Source organism: Mirounga angustirostris, unplaced genomic scaffold, assembly GCF_029215605.1.
Source record: "Mirounga angustirostris isolate CCGP_5_RB_7025 unplaced genomic scaffold, mMirAng1.0.hap1 SCAF_6, whole genome shotgun sequence".
NCBI classification, from domain to species: Eukaryota; Metazoa; Chordata; class Mammalia; order Carnivora; family Phocidae; genus Mirounga; species Mirounga angustirostris.
This window is the reverse complement of record NW_026991714.1, coordinates 135889455-135911714: the sequence shown is the minus strand read 5'-3', so window position 1 is coordinate 135911714 and position 22260 is coordinate 135889455. Positions and strand designations below refer to the sequence as shown.

Below are 22260 nucleotides of genomic sequence, written 5' to 3'. Positions count from 1 at the left end.
GAGGGCACTGACTGAAAGTCTCAAGATATATTTTTAATAAAGTGTCACAAACTTTCACTTCCATCAGGATGACCTTACTAATAGTGCACTGGCAGCCAAAAAAATGAGTGATGATAACAGAGCAAAATATCCATATACTTTCTCTTTTCTCTACAGCTAAGGATTTGAAACCAATTATCTAAGATGGTCATCAGTAGTTCAGCTTCTAGTTGTAGCTAAAGAGGCAAGACTTGACTTTCTTGTTCAAATACAATAACCTCTATGGCTCCAGAGAAAAGGAGGAAAAAGTTTTCCAGCATAAGAACTTCAACAAGAATGTTCTTCCTAATACACTGCCTGTTAAAATCACCTTTGCACCTAGTACACACTCAACGAATGTTGGCTGAATGAAGTAAATAATCTCATTTACGTATCTTTGACTTCAACTTCTGCAATGTATTTTCATGAAAGGTAAAGTAAAATTTATCAGTAGAATACATCCTAATGAGTAATTCCTACTATCCTGCTTTAGGAAAGTAAATATTTAAAGCATGGCACTTGAATAACATGTTTTTACTTTATACTTGTAAATTAATACATTTTATTATTTAAATTATATCATTTAGAGTTTTGTAACTTTGTTATGCAACTTTAAGTATTTAAATGGTTCCCATTAGGTTCTGTGGATTTTTTTGAGAATGATAAATTATAAATACATGTATACATTTCTAAAAGTCTCTTTGTCCAACTCATCCCTCCATGTAAAAAGACATGAATATCCAAATAATGTGAACCTTAAACTCATATTGGTAGTTTTATTCCAATTTTTATCTTGACTATTTTCTGATTGAGATAATTCACATAAAATAGTTTGACAGTTTCTCAAAATACTAATTTTAGGGGAGTATTACCATCTTTTTTTTAAGTTTTGTTTTTTTGTTTTTTGTTTTTTTTAGTAATCTCTACACCGAACGTGAGGCTCAAACTCACAACCCTGAGATCAAGAGTCACAAGCTCCTCCAACTGAGAAAGCCAAGGGCCCTGAGTATTACCACCTTAACAATATTACGTCTTCCAATCCATAAATGTAGGATATCTGGGTATCTTTCTACTTATTTAGGTCTTAATTTATTTCAACAATGTTTTGCAGTTGTTGGTATATAAGAATTACACTTGTTTTGTTAAATTTATTCCTAAATATTTTAGTATTTTCTATTCTACTGTAAAAGAAATTGTTTCCTAATTTCACTTCAAAACATTCATTGCTAGTGTACAGAACTAGAACTGAATATTGTATATTGATCTTATATCCTACAACCCTGCTGAATTCATTTATTAGTTGACAGTTTGGTTTTTGTTTTTTTGTAGAGTCATTCAGATTTTCTATATGCAGATCATGTCATCTGGGAATAAAGATAAGTTTTACTTCTTCCTTTCCCATCTAGATGCCTTTTATGTCAAAATCTTGCCAAAATGCCCTGGTATCTTGACTGTGTTTATACCCAATCTTCCCAACAACTTGAAAAATTTTTTAAAACCAGATGTTGCAATCATGACATTACAAACACCAACTTATCTACTTTAAGATATATAAAAGCAAATTGTACTCGCTTCGGCAGCACATATACTAAGATATATAAAAGCAAACTGGTCAAAATCTATACTTTCAGCTCCTTAACCCCCAAACTAAGTACACATATCACTAAAAGATTAAATATCGAAACTATAGTCACATGAAAAGAATATACTCAAAAATCAGAAGCACATGAGCTATATAAATCTTCTAATTTTCTTAACAATCCGCAAATAAGATTAAATACTTTTTCTGGTTTCCTGTTACACAACATTACTTTATTGCCAGAAAAAAAGATCCACAGAGAATAAATCTGGCATTTTAATGCAAAAATCAATCATTTTTACTTTTAAAGCATGCATACAGGTAGCGAACTTCCTTACAAAAATCTACCACTCTGATCTACTCTAGTGTTCATAATTCTTAACTTATGATCTCAGAGTATCCAGTTTCAAATTACTCACTTAAAAATGTAGTTATTTACTGAGTAACTATAAAATAGAAAGTCTTACTTTGACAGTATTTGAAAAATTTTAAACACCAATATAAGAAAAGACTTCAGGCATTCCTTTGAGGTTCAAATACAGCCTTCTTATGAAAGCCCTTTTAACTTAACTCAGTCTTATTTTTAAGTCAGAGAAACCATAAAAATTTAGTAACAATTATATAATTCTTGTGTAATTTATAGCACTAGGGTATAAAGCCAAATATACAAAGGTTATCCAATTTTCCATGTGTAACTTTAAGACTGAACTTAATTTTTGTCTGCAGAAATACCAGCTAGAGGGCATAGTTTACTTCCCTAGAGAAATACATGTAAATTAAGTTAAAGACAATACCCAGTAGTTACCTCTTTAACAAGGTGATTAACAGACTGCTGCCCACCTCCAGAACCCCACACACTGTCTTTGCGCTTTCCACCTTTAGACATACTCAGGAGCACAGTAGCCTTGTCCAGAGCAGCTCTACCAAAAAAAATAAATAAATAACAATAATAAATAATTTTGGCAACTTGGACATGCTTGAGGCTGACCTAAAAGCTTTCATGTAACCTAAAAGCAACCTAAAATTCCAAAGTCTTTTAAAAAACAAATACTTTTTAAAATAAAAAGTTGGGAACAAAAAAACAGTTGCTTTTCATGTTAATATTCTCATACTCTCTTCTTTTCTCAATCAACAAAAATCTAAAACCTTATTACAAAATAATACATCTATCCTGAGGAGAAACATTTTGCATAAAACTAAACTTTTACATAGATATATGCCTTCCCACCAGGGCAACCATTCCACTCTGATCTGAGTAGTCCTAGAAAATTAAGTTAACATCTACACCTGAGAAAACCTAACACATGGCTAAGACCAAATCTAAGTTTCCAGAAAGTTATAAAAATCATACAGGATGACTCCCAAATACTACATTTAGCCTAAAATTATACCAAAGAACAAGAGTGAAAAACATTATTTCCTAATATTACTGTAGCAGATAAATATAAAATAAAATAGAAAATGGGGTTCCTTTGTTAATACTGTCCATCTTACTAGAATATGAAATAATTACAGAATGTAAAAACCTGAAGAGACCTTAAATATTCTCAGTCCAATCCTTCCATTTTATAAATAAGGAAACTGAGGCCCAGAGAAGAGTGGTTTGACATAAAGGTAGCTAGGTTTAGCTAATCCCAAACTTCTACATTATAGTACTGTCCTCTTCCTGTTACATCATGTCAACAATCTCTCAATTTTGTTTTAGCAGTGGAGAATGCACACAAATGACAAACACAATGTCTGATTAATCCAAATGTCATTTCAATAAAATCCTGTAGAATTTTCCCCTCTTTTGAAATTCTAAGTAGAAAAATTAATTTACTTACCTAGCCTGTACACAATCTACAGTTCCTTTGTAACTATCAATATAGGTATTACATAAAATTCCATCTCCAACAGCTCTAGCAATAAACTGGCCCACCAACTACAATAAGGAAAAAAAAAAAAAGCTATATAAAAAAATCTAAAACCTTTATAGGACACAATTTCTAAATGCATAAATGATGAAGACTGGCTGAACTACACAGTCAATATCTAAGATATACTGGAATATTCAAAGACATCTATTTAGCACCTGCTAGTTACGCTCAGCATACTCTCCGACAACTCACCCCTCAAGATAAGCACCATGGTGGGGGGGGGGGCACATTGCTCAATTCTAATCCCCCAACACCTCTGCACACTGCGTGAAACATAGTGTATCATCAAAATTACTTGTTAAGCCAATGGCCTAAATTCAAGAGAACAAACAAAAAAATGGGACTAGGTTTTCTCAGATTCTCTGATTAAAAGAATTTATTGTATGGAGAAAACTTGGTGTAGAAATTTGTCTGAAAGTATATTCATAGCATTACTTCTTTTTGTTGTTGTTGTTAATGTAGGCTCCATACCCAATGTGGGGCTTGAACTCATGACCCTGAGACCAAGAGTCACATGTGCTCCACAGATTGAACCAGCCAGGCACTCCTTTTCATAGCATTATTTCTTATAAAAATTGGAAACGACTTTAGTGTCTAACAATAAAGGTGTGGTTAAATGATACATAAGATGGTACATTATGTGGCCATTAGGAAATACGTTTACCACATTTTATGGTGTAAGAAGAATCAAGTTTATAAAATAGCATATACAGTATAATTCCACTTTCTTTAAAACAAAAAATGCAAGGATATATAAAAACCATACACTGATATATACCCACAGAAAGTAAAATAGATTTAACACCAAAATGTTAACAGTGGTTATTTTTGCTGGCCCTGCTTTGCTTCCTTTTGACCTTTATTTTTCAAAAATTCCATTATATGAATTTATGTAATTATTTTTTTAATATATGAGTACTGCTATAAAAAGAAAAAAAAAAAGTCCACATCTGAATCATTGCTTAATACCTTACATAGACTACTGTCTGTCATAGAAAAGTGTAACAGAAACAGCATTTAGGAATTAACCTACCTATCCCTATTCCTAAATTGATGTTTAAGTAAAATGCTCCTACCTTGATTTAAAACTTTGGTTAAGTAAATAGCAACAATTTCACACATTTTCAATTTCAAACCAGAAAGTCACATTATAATATCAGCATGTATTAAATCTAATAAAAGCATAAGACTTTGAGGACAGAATCTAAATAGAAACAAATTCATGATTTTCTAATTATTTCCCCACAAAGCTACAAAAGGGTACAGACTTATTTATGATTATTTTTATAATAAATATCAGTCAAGCCAATTCAATCTTCAATTATAACAATCTACATATTTTTGAAATCCTAGCTCATACAACGGCTTAACCACATGTAACAGAAAATATAGATAGCAAAAAAAAAAAAAAAGACCTACAAACTATACAGAGCATGGGTGGAAAAGCAGGACATAAAATTATAGTATGATGAAAACCATATTAGAAAAAGAAAAGAAGAACACCTAGACAAAAATACACTAAAATGTCAGAGGGCTATTTTTGTGTGGTAAAAAATATGGATCATTTTGTCCTCTTTATCTACTAAAATTTCCTAGGGGCATGTATTATTTCTATAATTTGAAGTATAATGGGGGAGAGAATGAATAAAAAGAAGAGTCATACAAACCTGTGGTGCTCTAGGAGTATCCAGTGCCAATTCAGGTAGATCTTTCAATAATTTGTCAAATGATTTTTCTACATCATTTGTGCTCATTACTGTCCCACAAAGGTCAGAAAGAAGCTTAGATGTCATTTCTCTATGACTAGCCTTTCCCTCCAATGCCAAGGACACTGCCAACACTGGTACTCCACTTTTCATTTCACCAAGATTTAAATCTCTTAGCATTTCCTATTAAAAAAAAAAAAACCTAACTAAAAAGTATATGTCACTGTTTTTAATTCAATATAACTTTATTTTTGAAAATTCAAGATTTTATCCATATATCCTTACCTTTTCCCCTTTGGAAATAATCAGAAAAGCAGTCAATTTTGTAGGATAAGATAAATACATCTTTCTGTGCATCTAAATTAGATATTGATCCACTTTAAGCTTTTACTATCTGAACATCACTAAACTCAAGAATGTGAATTACACCTAAAACAGGATTAAACTATATGTTGCTAATAAGTTTGGTGTTAGGAATTAACCCTGTGTCTTATAATTTTTTAAATTTTTTTTTATGTAAGTAATCTCTATACCCGACATGGGGCTCAAACTCACAATCCCAAGATCAATAGTCACATACCCTTCCGACTGACCCAGTCAGGCGCTCCTCATTTCTAGGAATATTCTTCTATGAATATTTGTGGTTAGACTCATTTTACATTATCGTAAGCTGTTTATATAATCTACTTTTCCTCAAAGTTTTCTCTTCGCACTAAAGCTTACTTTATACTGTTCATATAAAGTTTAAAAGGAGATCTTAAACTATTGTTTTTAAGTGGAATTATTTCTTTAAACGCTGGGATTAAGTTAAAATTTCCTATTAAAAATATAATAGCAGCTGGGGCGCCTGGGTGGCTCAGTCGTTAAGCGTCTGCCTTCGGCTCGGGTCATGATCCCAGGGTGCTGGGATCAAGCCCCGCATCGGGCTCCCTGCTCCGCGGGAAGCCTGCTTCTCCCTCTCCCACTCCCCCTGCTTGTGTTCCCTCTCTCGCTGTGTCTCTCTCTGTCAAATAAATAAAATCTTAAAAAAATAATAATAATAGCAGCTGCTAATACTAACTACGGTATATAATGTATCAAGCATTGTAACAGCCACTTTAGTTTCTATTATCTTATTTAAGACTCAAAACAACCCTTTTCAGGGAGGTATTGTCATCATACCCAAACCAATGAAAAATTAAGTATTTGCTGAAGACATATAACTGGAGTGGCCAACTTGGAAGTGGAATACAGGCAGTATGACCCTACAAGCTACTTAGAGTGTCTTCCTTTTTACTTATAGTTCTCAGAGTATTTAAACCATGTTATACTACTAAAACGGTGCCAAAACTATTGTCACAGCCACCTAACTGGTGTCCTGGACTGGGCTTGAACAACTAACTCACTGCTTTTAAACAGGATACTTCTCCTTTCTGGGAAACTCTTCAACCATCTTACCCTGGCAAACTTCTAATCATTCTTACATAGCTCAGAATCATCTTTTCTATTACTCTCCATTTTATGCTTCCATAACACTCTGCTTATAGTACTACTCAGTTAATAAATACATAGTATACTTCTAGTCCCATGCTAGGTAGATAGGATTTCAATAGTCTACCCTTACAGGACTTAAACTCTTCCTCTAAAATAGAAGGCTTCACATTATATATATATCACTTCCCTCACTTGACTGAGCTTCATAAGGGCAGGAATCACCTATTACAAATTCCTTCACATGGTATGCACTGAAAAAATATTTGTTTTATATTTAAATCCTACAAATCTAAGGATATCAGACCTCACGGTATCAGACAAACCAAGAAGCCCAGTCTGAAGTATAAAAGTGTAAATTATAAAAGCCTTTCAAAGAGTTGCAATTAAAAAAAAATAAAATAAAAAATAAAAAGAGTTGCAATTTTAGTACTTTAAGTCCATAATTCTAGTTAGGTAGTTTTATTTTACCTTTTTAGATTTACTTTATGAACAATTCATAACACAGGAAATGTTCCCATGCAAATTATGTTTCAAAAACACATTTGTTCTCTTAGTTTCTGTATACATTCTTATTCAAATCTTTGTATCTTTGTGTTTTTTTTCTTTTGGGCAGAATACAAAGATAAATTTTATCTTAATCCTGAGCATTGAAATAAACGTCAAAAAAAGAGAACTAAATCAATCATTTTTAACTGAGATCCCTGAAGAGGTTTGAGAAGGTCCACAGATGCCTGAAATTGTTAGTATTATTTTATACACTATCAATTACAAAAATATATAATTGCAAAAATTATTAAAATATTACTTTGCCATTTTTCAGGGAAAGAAATGGCATATAGCCCTCATCACATCCCAAATAGGAAAGAACGAATCTATATTAAGGAAATTTTACTCCATTTCTTAGAAATTCATTTATGCAAAAGAAAATGCTTAAAACTTATTCAGTGATCCAAGATCATTTTGGATATGATGTTCTGCTTTTAATAGTGTTTTCTTTCCTATATTAAATAAATCATACTTGCAATTTTAAACCTACCGCAACTTCATTAGTATCTCCATGCTCAAAATATTCCTGTATGATTGGTGTTAAAGTCTTCTCAAATGCTGTTTCATCCAAAGGCAAAACTACAGTTTCATAAACACAGTTCTCCTGGGAGGGAAAGGAGGTGAAAGAGTTATAAATTAATGAACAAAATATTCATATAAACTGAAATTTGTTTTTAGTTTTTTACTTTTTATTTTTTTTTCATGCTCTTAGAAATATTTCCATGTCCAACAATTAGCTAAAATAGGTAAGTATATACAAACAATATGGAATAAAAACAATCTAACATATACCCTGGTAATTTCCTGTCTAAAATTCTCATCACCATGAATTATCTCATGCACAGACAGTACTTTAAAAAAGATGTCATAGGGGTGCCTGGGTGGCTCAGTCGTTAAGCGTCTGCCTTCGGCTCAGGTCATGATCCCAGGGTCCTGGGATCGAGCCCCGCATCGGGCTCCCTGCTCAGCGGGGAGCCTGCTTCTCCCACTCCCCCTGCTTGTGTTCCCTCTCTCGTTGTGTCTCTGTCAAATAAATAAATAAAATCTTAAAAAAAAAAAAAAGATGTCATAATGTCTGGGATTTGTTTCAAAATAATCCAGAGCATGGGGGTGGGGGGTGCATGCAGGGGAATACAAGAGGAAAAATAAACGGAGGTACAGGATAAAACAAGACTGACCATGGGTTATTAATTACTGAAGTTGGTAAAGCTGGGAGACAAGTACAAGCATGTTCATTACACTATCCTACTTCTGTATAAATTATAAAATTTATACATATTCTGTATAAGTTAGAAAGTTTCCATTAAAAAATAAATATATGTTCATTATAAAATCTATTAAAAATTTACATTCTCATGGATGGACCTAAGTGAAATTAAGACTGAGGAAGACAAATACCACATGACTTCACTCATATGTGGAATCTAAAACAAAAACAAATAAACAAACAAAAAAGAATCAGACCTGTAAACACAGAGAACAAACTGACAGTTACCAGAGGGGAGGGGCAAGATTGGTGAAGGGGAGTAGGAGATACAGGCTTCCAGTTATGGAATGAGTAAGTCGTGGGAATAAAAGGCACAGAATGAAGAAAAACAAAATTTACATTCTCAACACTGAAAAAAGATAGTCATGTTCCCAAAATAAAATTTACCATAGAGTTACCATCCTGAAGAGTAATATTTTAAAAGGAACCTAATATCTATAACTCTTTTATGATATTCAAAAGAATATATATTCTTCTCAATTATCATTACTATAGAAACTATATTAACTCAACAGAATTTATAGAAAAATAGTCAACTTGGGGGTGCCTGGGTGGCTCAGTTGGTTAAGCATCTGACTCGGTTTCAGCTCAGGTCATGATGTGATGGGTCTTGAGTTCGAGCCCCATGGTGGGCTCCACACTCAGCAGGGAGCCTGCTTGAAGATTCTCTCCCTATGCTCCTCTCCCAATCTCTCTCTCTCTCTCAAATAAATAAATATATTTTTTAAAAAATAGTCAACTTGGGGCACCTCGGTGGCTCAGTCCATTAAGTGTCTGCCTTCGGCTGAGGTCATGATCCCAGGGGCCTGGGATTGAGACCACATTGGGCTCCCTGCTCAGCAGGGAGTCTGCTTGCTTCTCCCTCTGCCCCTCTCCCTGCCTCAAATAAATAAATAAAATCTAAAAAAAAAAAAAAAAAAAATCAACTCAATAATCCTAAGTAAATCTGTAAAGACCTACTTTTAACTCACTTCAGAAATGAAGTGAAAATTACACATATATCATTATCAGTTAATGTGGTTTCCTAATCCAAAATTTACCTAAAAGTCCAAAAGGACTGAGTGTATGTATGATTTAGATACAGATACTAATGTGTGTACACACATATACATACACACATGTTATATGTGTGTTTGTATATATATATATATATATATACACACACACACTATAAATCATATATACATGATTTGACAGGTACAGAGTATAGATATAGAATGTATAATTTGACAAATGTATGAGTAAACTACAGACATGAAGTCAAAAAACTTACTAGCATTTTAAACATAAGATTAAAAAAATTAAAGTAAAACACTGATACCTGGTCGTCATCATAGTTAGGATCTTTCACATCCACCTCCTCCACATCATATACCTGTCCAGGTGTACCCCAGACACCTTTGCCTCCTGCACCACCTGAAAAAGTTTAGAATTGAGAAAGAACACAAAGTTCATAGTTCATAAATTTTAACTGAAATCTGAAATAATTCTAGATATTCAGATATTAATTAACAGTTAAAAAACTGCATTTTAATTTCTATGCCAGTTTTTTCTCCAGTTGAATTATACTTTAAACCTTTTTTCTTGGATCACTGCTTTTTCAGTCATGATTAGATATTATATATTTTATAACCTATTTCTAAAACATCAAGTTGAAATAGCTTATAAAGTTAAAACTAAAAAGGCAGATGCTTTAAAATGAAAGCAAAAACAAAACAAACAAAGATCAGAAAAATATGTAGATCAGGGACCCCAAAGGGTGTGACAATGTAGCTGAGCTCTAAATTTTATTTGACATTTCATAAGACCAAAACAAAAAGAAGTATGTTGAGCCAATAAGATGTGGCATAGGAAACTCAGTAAGGGTGAAATTACTTAACAAAGAAGCACAGTTTCCACTGCAAGTGTTTCAAAGTCAAATACTCTTTAAATATAATAGTACACATTAAACTATACTTGACAACTGGCAATATGTTATGAATAACTAAGCTATTTAAGCACTGACTGCACTGATCGTTATTTCTCTGTACTTCTATTTACAAACAGATGAAGTTTAACAATCCCAACTTTCAAAGTGGTTTTTCTACATAAACTTATTGAAATATTTTTATAACGCTTAATAGAGTACATTATTTTTAAGGTACTTTTCAGTATCACCAACTTTTTTTGAGGTTGTATTTTATATCAACACTAGAGTAAAACAGAATCTGATTATTAGGATTCATTTTGATCTAACCAATGGTTGTAGAGCCATTCAACAAGAATAACAGTTTTTGACCAATCACAAAAACATTTTACAAGAATCCTAGGCTATAAATTGAAGTTCACACCATTCAGAAGCTGTGAAATCTCCAAATTATATCAAAACCCTACCACAGACCAAAGCTAACATCCCTCATCAACAAATACTTAAGTATCTACAACTGCTAGTCACTACTTCAGGCACTGGACATAGCAGTGAAAAAATGAACCATTCCTAGGGTACCTCGGTTAAGTGTTTGCCTTCAGCTCAGGTCATGATCCCGGGGTCCTAGGATGGAGCCCATGTCCAGCTCCTCGCTGAGCAGGGAGTCTGCTTGAGGATTCTCTCTCCCTCTCCCCCTGCCCCTCCCCCTACTCATGCTCTCTCTCTCAAAATAAATAAATAAAATTTAAAAAAAAAAAAAAAAGATCATTCCACTCCAGTATCCAAAAGAGAACTGAAGAGAACTCAGGGGGGCGCCTCACTGGCTCACTTGGTAGAGCCATGCAACTCTTGATCTCGGGGTTGTAAGTTCAAGCCCCATGTTAGGTATAGAGATTACTTAAAAAATAAAATCTTTTAATAAATTAAATTGAATGAATGAATGAATGAAAAGAAAGAACAAACGAACGAACGAACTCGGAACCAGACCTACGAAATCATTAAAATTCTGATCCACTTATTACCAATCTAATTTATGTTTATCCTATATTCTTAACCAAGGACATAATTACATTCATTAGATAATAGGTATGATGAATTGTTTTTAACTTTTATTTATTAAGTAATCTCTACCTGCAATGTGGGGCTCAAACTCATGACCCCGAGATCAAGAGTGACATACTCCAATGACTGAGCCAGCCAGGTCCCCCAGGTATGATGATTTTCTGACCCCACTTTCAAGCAAAGTTAGAGAATACATGCACAATTCATAACTGTACAAAAAAATCCATGTGTATTTTGCTGAAAAAAATAAAGTTCTGCTCAAGAAAACAATCTCCTCCAGAAAAAAAGCTCAACTTAAAGAAAAAGTGGGATGGTCCTCAGATTATTACTTTGTAAAAACATACATAAATCATAAAATCTTACATTATCATTGTTTAAATTTCTTGCCTTCCTAGAACAAGGAAACCATAGTTTAAGTATCAGGTTATATTGTTTTCTATTTGTTTCTTTGGACATGAAATATACCAACCTTTCTTTGGTAGTCCCCTTCCTTTCCCAGATCTGGATCTCCTATCTAGCAACCTTCCCTTTGGACTGGTTGGTACAGTTACTCCACTTCTAAGGGCTTCACTTCCATTATCACTGACTGAATCGCCTCTGCCAGAGTCCCGGGATGAGTTTTTCCTCAGGCGCCTTTTTGCCTTGGCATTAATTCTAGCTTCATTAATGGAGGATGCCGAAATCCAATTTCCATTTATCTCATTTTTTATTTCTTCAGTCCCAGCATTTTCTTCATCACCAGAAAAGAGAGAGTCGCTTAAATTATCAGGATCTTAAAGAGGAAAATGAAGAAAGAAAATGCTACATAAGTACTTTAATCATCCACTGTTATATCAGTTATCATCCTAAGTTATATTAGGTTGAATCACATGAAATTACTATTTTTTAGGTAACAGTCACATATTGGCAATTTCATATGATTTGATCTAATAAATGACAACTAAACAGCATTACTTTTCACATTATCATAGAAAGTAAACTAAGACAGTGAATTTTGGTGAGCAAAGTTTAATGAAAGCATGTTATATGTTTAGAAAATAAAATCTATGTTAATATACAACCACAGATAAAACCTTTCGACTTCTGTGAGCTAAGAGAGTTAAGCAATTGGAGATAGTAAGAAAATACAAAATCTTGAGAGAAGAAAGATAAACTATTATTTACAGAATGCCTACTAGCACTGTGCTGGATGTTTTGTCATTTACCCACAAGTTTGAGAGCTATTTATTACACACAGGGTCATTAATACAGATAAGGAAACTAAGGTTGAGAGTGTTTAAATAACTTCCCAAACAACTCATGATTAATTACAGACACTTAGGAAATATTACTAATCCAAAGAGCCTGAAAGGTATTTGGCAAATAAATGATCTGTTGAGGATTCACTGCTTTCAAAGGTAAAGCTTGGTGGGCGGCAGGGGAAGGAGCTTGCTTTCAAAGCTCTAATTCTCCTCTCCAAACTTGACTTATATCACTTATCATCTTCTATCTTCCAGGCTACATAAAATTTATACATTATTCCTTGAAAGATAGCAACATATTTGGAGTTTCCAATGGTCCCGTTGAGAATGTCATCCCCACTGCTCTTTTCACTTATCAAAATCCTTTAGGATATACTCAAGTTTTATTTCCTCCATAAAAATCTTTCCTAACAATTCTAGCCACAATAACCCTAATGCCCACACACCGTTCATTTACATTACGGAAACCACTTTATTTCTAATTTATGTAGCAGTCTTGCTTTTCCAAGTAAGTCATAAGCCTCAAAAGAGGAACCACGCCTTTACCTGCACTTCTCTGTACTCAGCACCTTACAGAGTATCCTTCATACTATCAACTCCAATATCTGTGGAGATCAATGGCATGGAGACAGTTGGCTTTGCTCTGAAAATTTTCTAAGTCAGTGAACTACTGAATTAGTTACCCTTGAGCCAGAGTTTTGTTCATTATGGCTAACTCAAGTCAGAGCTGAATCCCTCAAATGGTTTTACATTTCCTAAATGTAATTAGACTGTGTCAAGTCCATGTGTATAGGTTTTAACATGCTTTAATATGTTAAAACTGAAAATTTTTTAAATCAACCTATAAAAAACAAATGTGTTGAAATCTTTGTAATTCTTGACAAAAAGTATAAAAGTTAAGAACATTCTGGTAATCAAAAAACAAACATAACAGTAAGTAGAGTCCAATTACATCATTAGTTTCCTAGTCTCTGTGCCTTCAATCTTCAAACCATCTCCAAACTGCATGAAAACTGATCTTCTAAAACATGCCCCCACTGAAAACCCTTTGAAGATATTCCCACTGGGTCAAAATAAAGTTTAAACTCATTACCTTGTAACTTAAGATCCTTCATGATCTTGCCCCTGCTTACATCATCAGAGTAATCGCTGACCACTCCCACATTCAAACGGTCAGAGCTTAGATTTGATATCATAGGTAGTGATGGGGGGATTAGTTTAGCAGAGAAATACAGAATATATTAGGAAAAAAAGAAAGTATAAAATGGAAGACCAGCAAAGAAAATGTTACAATAATCCATTACTAACTAACTGAAAAGATCAAGGGTAATAACTTCAGGGTAAATAAGAAAGCAACACTCAAAGAAAAAATAAAGAGCTTTTAAACAGAAGAAGCATGAAATGTAGTCTTAAAAAAGTTTTTAGACTAAGACAGGAAGTTAGAGTTAGAGGGTGAGTTTGAGACATCCTCACAACCACCATCATAACTAAACGACTGCAACTACTAGTAGCAGTAGTAGTCACAGCAGTAGTGCAACTTCTTTTGTCATTACCATCATCGTTGTTACTACTAGATACCAGGTTCTATGCTAGGCACTTTACATACATGGTCTATAATCTTCACATTCAAATCCACATTTAAATCTCAGATTATAACTGTAGAAAATACAGAGCTAGAGTACAGCAGAGTAGTCACAGCTAAAGAGACAGGACAAGTGAGTGATTATAAAGACAGAGAAGCAGAAGAGTAAGAGGAAGGAGAAAAAAAGACCAGAGATCAGACAAGTTAGATGGAATTTCAAGTAAGAGCAGGCTGTTGAAGAAAATATTAAACATCTACCTGTAACATATTGCTTTCATTATTCTATAATTACGGAAAACCATTAAACTCATCCAGAAGATAAAGGACATCAAATTACAATAAAATGTCACTTTAAACTGTCACTTGGAGTACTAAAGTATTCAATTTCAACACATTTCCCACAACTTTCAACTATTTTAATATCCTTTCCAGTATCTTCATATGACTGCAGCAGAACACATCTAGGTATATTTTATCTATTAGATCTTATTTTTAACCCATGTTTCTATCAATTACTCTTTTGTATTTTGCTATTCATATTTACCTAGTTTTTGTGTTTTTTTTAAGATTTATTTGAGAGAGAAAGTGCACACGCAAGCAGGGGGTGCAGGATGGAAAGGGAGAGAAATCCTCAAGCAGACTCCCCATGGAGTCTGCATGGAGCCCAATGCAGGGCTCAATCCCAGGACCCTAAGATCTCCTGAACTGAAATCAAAAGTTGGCCACTTAACCGACTGAGCCATCTAGGTGCCTCATATTTACCTAGGTTTTAGGGTTCCATAACCACTACTGATCTTACTTTAAGAAAACCAGAAGATAAAAGATAAAAAACCTGAGTACATAATGTGGTGACTTCAAAATTGTTTTCCACTGTGTACTAATTCCCCTTCTAAATCCTATGGTATCTCAGTAGTAACCAATCTAACTTACAGTATTACAGAAGGCAATAATCAAATTTTTAATTAATGGTCCACTGATTGGCATAATTAGAATTAACAATATTAACACATTTCATTTGTTACATACAAAATATGTGCTATGGGCATGACACACATACACTATAATCTCATTTAATCCTCACAATAAACCTACAGAGAGGGCATTTGTACCCCAGTTTTATACATGAGAAAACTGAAGGTCAGAGCAAATAACCTACTTCCCCAAAGTAACAGACTAATACACTAGTCTGACTTGGGACTATTTGCTACAGGAAGAATTTATAGCAAAGGTCTGTCTTAGGCCCATCCAAGTATTGAAGAACTACAAGTCCTTTATATTAAGGTAGTTCTGGCCAGGCATCAAGAACAGGGTTAAAAGAACTAGGACTTGTTATAGACAGAAAACAAAATATGTAAAACTTAGAGTCGTGCTGTCTCACAGAAATATAATGCAGGCCAAATATGTAATTTTAAATTTCCTAGTATCCACATTAAAAAGAAACAGGTGAAATTAATTTTAATATATTTTATTTAATCTAGTAGATGTTATAAACTTTGAACACAGAGTCAATATAAAAAGTTATTGAGGTCTTTCACATGTATCATATGACCTCACTGATATGAGGAATTCTTAATCTCAGGAAACAAACTGAGGGTTGCTGGAGTGGTGGGGGGTGGGAGGGATGGGGTGGCTGGGTGATAGACATTGGGGAGGGTATGTGCTATGGTGAGTGCTGTGAATTGTGTAAGACTGTTGAATCACAGACCTGTACCTCTGAAACAAATACTACATTATATGTTTAAAAAAAAAAGAAGATAGCAGGAGGGGAAGAATGAAGGGGGGGGAAATCGGAGGGGGAGACAAACCATGAGAGACTATGGACTCTGAGAAACAAACTGAGGGTTCTAGAGGGGAGGGGCATGGGGGGATGGGTTAGCCCGGTGATGGGTATTAAAGAGGGCACGTTCTGCATGGAGCACAGGGTGTTATACGCAAACAATGAATCATGGAACACTATGTCAAAAACTAATGATGTAATGTATGGTGATTAACATAACATAATAAAAAAAAGAGTGCAATGAAGAAAAAGGGGGGGAAGTTATTGAGGTCTTTCATTCATACGAAGTTTTAAAATCTGGAATGTGTTTGCACCCACAATACATCTCAATTCAGACAAGTCACATTTCAAGTGCTCAATAGCCACATGTGGCTAGGAGCTATCATACTGGACAGTACAGAAAAGCAACAATTATCTATATGTGAAATATATTCTTAAAATATATTTTTACCGGGGCACCTGGGTGGCTCAGTTGGTTAAGCGACTGCCTTCAGCTCAGGTCATGATCCTGGAGTCCTGGGATGAAGTCCTGCATCGGGCTCCCTGCTCAGCAGGGAGTCTGCTTCTCCCTCTGACCTTCCCCCCTCTCATGCTCTCTCTATCTCAGTCTCTCTCTCAAATAAATAAATAAAATCTTTAAAAATATATATATTTTTACCATCCTCACTTCAATGAAGCAGGAATATGATGCCCATTTATAACCCTAAAAACAAGTATTCACATAGCTATTGTATATAGCAGCACCAAAATAATCATTAATTATTGCAATAATTTTTTCAACTATAATCTTCTAGCACACTTACAAACTGGCAAGAGGTTTCAACTTCAAAGTGTCTGTTCAGATCAAAGAAAACTATATTAATTTGTACATAGTGAATTATTCTTTGAAAAAATAAAACTACTATAGTATTAAAAAATGAAGTATGATAAATATATTTAAATTACAAAACAGTGATCTTTTCAATACTAATAAAATTATAAAGCAAAGAATTATCCAAAATATACCAACAGGAAAAGCTCTCACCATTCAGAATATCGCAAAATCCTAATTAAGATTATTGTGAAAGTTATAAATACATTTTAAGTTGTCTGAAGTTACTCAACATTTAAACCTCTATTCCACAAAACCATTTTTATGATAATGTCCTATTGAAGCATCATGGAAAATCAAGAAAAATACCATAGGTAATATAAGATATAAATTATTAATTAGGAAAGAGATCAAAGATACCAATAATAGTTTATATTATAGAAATCACTAGCTCATTTGAAAATATTAATGAACAGGTTCACTATTCTCCATTCTGTTAAATACAGTTTATTATAAATAGTAGAGAATAAGAATGTATGGAATGTGAAAGGATAGGCAGAAAAATAAGGACATGTGAAGAATTTCTATAAAAAGAAGAATCACAGGGGCACCTGGGTGACTCAGTTGGTTAAGCGTCTGCCTTCGGCTCAGGTCATGATCCCAGTCAGGTCATGATCCCAGTCAGGCTCCCTGTTCAGCAGGGAGTCTGCTTCTCCCTCTTCCTCTGCCCCTCCCCCCAGCTTGTTCTCTCTCTCTCTCTCTCTCTAATAAATATTAAAAAAAAATCACAAACTTGATTTTAAAAATAATATAACTCACTTTCTTGTAGTATGAATAAGATGGTTTTTAAAGTAAAGATGGTTTTAATACTATGTTTTCATAAAATTTTGTAGGACCTCAAACATGCTCATAATACAGTCAGGGTTGAAAATATTCTTACTTACCTGTGGGGTTTACATTCAGTATTTGCTCATTTTCTATATCCATTGTTCTTTAATGTCACTTGCACTGATTAAATTACTAATGGAAGTCTTCCCTTGGAATCTATTTCCTTAAAAAGAAAAAAGTTTCAGTATCTTCCAAACTGACATAATTAAGGTAAATTGAATTTACTTAATCACTGTAAAAAAAAAAATCAGCACATAATTTCATTTTTCAAAAAAGAGCTCTCTTTACTTTGAAAAATAGTTTACCACTATTAACATTTGGTTTCAATCTTCCTGACAAATGTATCTGGGTCCAAAAAAAAAAAAAATACCCATGTTTCTGAATGTGCCAAAGCACCCCTTTAACTTGGCAGTAAAAGATGTATAAAGATATACATGTTTATTTCAAATTAAAGCAGTATATACATACTCCAAATTTTTTAGGACTACCAGGACTCATAATTAATCTGATGTACATAATACTGGATAGTTCACTACCAATGAATTGTAAGAACTACTACAAAATGCAAGCAACAGTTTTAATCAAGCATATCACATGACTGTGTTAATTTTTCACACTACAACATATCTGAAGGCAGACAGGTCTGCCATTTTATCAACTACGTGTCCATAATTACAGTTAGAAGACTTTGAGATTTGCAGAAATTTTTATAAATGGCGTTTTCTACAATGAGAGTATTATTTTCATAATCTGAAAAACCCATTCTTTTTTTAGTTTAAAAAAAAATTTTTTTTAAGATTTTATATTTAAGTAATCTCTACACCCAATATGGGGCTCAAATTTACAACCCTGAGATCAGGAGTTGCATCCTCTACAGACTGAGCCAGCCAGGTGCCTCCCCCATTCTCTTAAAAATATATAATAAAAGAAACAAAGCCCTCGCCTTTAAAAAAGAAATAAGTACAATGGCATTAACATCTCAGTATTATAGACCTCTGTTTCAAAATGGCTTAAAAATTATCAATGCTGAAGGCTTCGATGAAATCTTATTTAACTTAGTGATATAAATCTAACGTTACTTGAAAGACTATCAAAATATATTTTGATGAAAACTTTTACCAGAAGGTGTAACCAAATGATTTTAGAATCTCTCTGTAAATATTTTTAAAATAGTGCTTTACAGTACTTAAGCACTGATCTGTTCAAGTCATACAGGTCTGTTCAAGTCATACAGGTTAGATATAAGCCCTCCCAATCACTTACAATCATTTCACTAGCAGTGTGCTTTCAAGATATAAAATGAACAAATTAATGAAAATTTAACCATAATATATATGATGCCTCCTGGGACTCAACTGACTTTTTTTTTTAAAGTAAACTCACACCCAATGTGGGGCTCGAACTTACAACTAGGAGATTGAGTCACATGCTCCACAGACTGAGCCAGCCAGGCGCCCCTCAACTAACTTTTAAATTCCTTAATATAAACTATTCTAACATCTTAAAAGTTTGTAGTCCTTTGATCCAGAAAAAGGTATTATTTTGTAGAACAAAAATAAACACACCTTAATGCTACAATGATAAACTTCTTAATATGGCATAATCCTTAGGCTACCAGGATGCTCTCATACCACTTAAGAAATTAAGAAAATGGTGAGACCACTCTCCAATTCTACTCAGAATAAACAGACTTAAGTGATTCTATATAATGATTTTTCAATATCATAATTTCCACCAACTCTGGATTTAGGGGAGAAAAAATGACCCTTAAAGATATGTATATAGAAATTCATATAAATATATAAACAAAAATGTTTACAAACCTAAGCATCTCCATGTCTGAAAATGCCGTATGTTTCATTTTATATGAGTTACATGTTATAGGAAAGTGAAAATGTCTTATGATGTGTGCATGAGCTTTTTAAACTAGAGTTACATTAAAAAGTCTTTTTCATACTTGATGCAAGTAGAATCTTTGAGAGAATACTTTCTGCAGAACCTAGCTACTAAAGGAAATGAAATTATTATAACTGATGTTTATAAGGCCTTTTATAATTCACAGAGAATTTTACAGGCATTATTTCATGTACCTCTCAGAACAATCTTGAGCTATTTACTCCACTTTGCACACAACTAAACAAATTCAGAGAAGGTAGGTGATCTGTCCAAAGAGAGACAGCTGCTCAACGGAAGAACCAGAACCCAGACCTTCTCAATCCAGGACTGCTTGCACAAGTTCAATCCAAGATTTTAATATCCCACAAGAAGATTCTTTTTTAGGACTAACAGAAGCTTATTAAAACACAGACTCTTATTGTTGTATCAAATCTTTAAATACTACTTTCCAAACACCAAAAATAATATTTATTTTAAACTATTACACAAAAGACATTCAGTTGGGCAAAGAAAATTATTAGGTATGACTCTCATCTATAACTTACCATATTTGTTTTTATTAAGTAATCCTAACTAGGGGGGAAAAAAAAAAGCCTTGTCTGTGTCTTTAGGCAATGATAACGCAATCAAGAACTCAGTCACACTTGATAGGAACACAGACATTTTAAGAATTTAGAGAAAGATAAAGATACATTGCATGTTTTTCCTCTCTTCAAAGTAGTGGAGCTTTTTTCCAGTTTACTTAACAATCCATAAGATTTTTGCCCCAAACTTAGCAAAAACAAAGCAAAAATTCTAAACGCCACATCCTTAAAACTAAACAATAAAATTAATTCTCAATAAGAAAGCAAAAGTATACACAGAAGTTTGACAAAATTAAGGCTAACATTAAAGTTTTCATTTCTTCAATGTGTTTTAAAACAGAAACATACAATCAGAAGTATTCAAATGTCATGACATTCCCCAGGAGATAGAGCCTCACCTTCCCACCCTCCCCCCACCCCCCCAAAAAAATCTGTTTCCTGAAATATACCTCATAAACCACTGAGTTTCTGGAGTCAAGTTTAGACCATATGCTAACCAGAAAATTATTTGTATTCATTCCAGGGCTACAATCACAGCTAATTAGCAACTTAAAATAAAATCAGCTAAAAATATTCAGCCACAATGATGCAAAATCAAGCAGTACAGAAAATATCAAATTGTCATTTATTTTTGCACTCCCAGCAACTATTTTTCCTTTCTCATGACTACAACAGAAGAACCAATCAAAATATAACTCCAAGATCCCTGATGAGATAGTAAGCGATTTAAGAAACCTGCAATGAAGGAAGGTTAAGGACATAAATACCAGTAATTAAATTTAGAACGCATCTGCAGTGCTCCCCTTTTAGAAAAGTATACGGTGGTTTCTAAAAAAATTACATTAGTAAGAATGCCAAAATTCTAAAACTCAGCAGTAAAAATACAAGTAAAAACAGGCGGTGACTTTTTTTTTTTTCTTTCCACACGACGCTACATTTTTGATCGTTTTAATCATTGCAGATACTGCACAGTCGCTGGTTACAGAGCCAGTTCTCACAGGGCACGGGAGCCAGGAGACACTGACTTCTGCAGACAGTTTTCGAGGCTCTGGGGGGAGGGGCCCGGGGAGGGGGGACACACGACCCCTCCTCACGTACACTGCAGCACCAAACTGACGAATGCAGCAGAAACGGCCGGCCTGCGTTTCACAGAAAGAGGGCTCCCTTCCTGTCTTTGTTTTCTCTGGGAGGTTTCCACTGAAACTAAAAAAGCGACCCTTCGCCCGAAGCCCGCGCAGGGCCGGGGAGGCGGGCAAGTGTCCGCCTCCGAGCGGCCCCTCCCGCAGCGGCGGGCCTTGCTCTCCGCAGCGGGCGCAGGCCGGGACCCCGCGGGCCCCAGTCCAGGCCGGCCCCGGGGGATGCTGGACCGGAGCGGCCGGGCCTGGGCTCCAGAGCGCGGGCCGGGGTCCCCCAGGGAGGCCACGGGGGCGGGGAGGGCGCGAACCTTCCTCACAGGATTTCAGTCAGGCCAGAAACACGCCTCCCAACGTCCCCCCTCAAAAGTGAAAACTCGGCCTTCGCGGGGATGAGGGGCAGCCCCTCGCTGGCTAGCGCCCCGCACACCCGGTTAAGCGGGGAGAGGGTCCGGGAGGGGGCAGGCCGGCGCCGCCGCGCTCCGGGCCTCGGCCCGCGAGGGAACCGGGGCCCGCCCTCCGCAGCCCGGGGCGTTGGGGCGCCCGCGGCCCTGCTTGCGGGGCTCGGAGGAGGAGGCCGGACCCCCGCCCACCCGACCCGGCCGCGGCCTCAGGCCCCCACCCCCTCCCAACGTGCGGCGGCCTCCGAGGAGAGACGGGGCTGAGGGACAGAGCGCAGTCGTTCCGAGCGTGCGAGCCGCCTCACCGGTACTGACCCCTCGGGCCGCCGCCGTCGCCGCTGCTCGCCCAGGTCCCTGGTCCGCCGGCCCAGACCCCACAGCTCAGCTTCTGCCGCCGCCTCAGAGCGTCTCTGCCCCCTCTCGCTCTGTTTGTTTTTGTTTTGTTCTACCCAGTAACACGGGGGCGAGAGA

The 22260-nt window shown here is 35.3% G+C and overlaps 2 protein-coding genes across 6 annotated transcripts in view; one reads left to right on the top strand and one right to left on the bottom strand.

Moving 5' to 3' along the window:
• Positions 1 to 3590, top strand: part of BBIP1 (BBSome interacting protein 1) — a 20176-nt gene extending 16586 nt beyond the window's left edge. The window contains exons 5-6 of one of the 2 annotated variants that reach the window (XR_006791376.3): positions 157 to 450; positions 936 to 3590. The gene's annotated coding sequence lies outside the window, so the exon portion shown is untranslated. The remainder of the gene's footprint in view (positions 1 to 156; positions 451 to 935) is intronic. The other variant, XM_045878816.3, reaches the window with a different exon arrangement.
• The window catches only part of PDCD4 (programmed cell death 4), a 27007-nt gene extending 4747 nt beyond the window's left edge, over positions 1 to 22260 (bottom strand). The window contains exons 1-10 of one of the 4 annotated variants that reach the window (XM_045878807.3): positions 22105 to 22260; positions 17832 to 17938; positions 16880 to 16910; positions 13811 to 13896; positions 11946 to 12248; positions 9830 to 9924; positions 7732 to 7845; positions 5184 to 5405; positions 3424 to 3521; positions 2403 to 2517 (exon numbers count right to left, since the gene is read on the bottom strand). In XM_045878807.3, coding sequence (XP_045734763.1) covers positions 2403 to 2517; positions 3424 to 3521; positions 5184 to 5405; positions 7732 to 7845; positions 9830 to 9924; positions 11946 to 12248; positions 13811 to 13896; positions 16880 to 16910; positions 17832 to 17874 — 1107 coding nt within the window. In that variant the 5' untranslated portion in view covers positions 17875 to 17938; positions 22105 to 22260. Of the gene's footprint in view, positions 1 to 2402; positions 2518 to 3423; positions 3522 to 5183; positions 5406 to 7731; positions 7846 to 9829; positions 9925 to 11945; positions 12249 to 13810; positions 13897 to 16879; positions 16911 to 17831; positions 17939 to 22094 lie in introns of all 4 variants that reach the window. The other 3 variants (XM_045878808.3, XM_045878809.3, XM_054508384.2) reach the window with 3 other exon arrangements.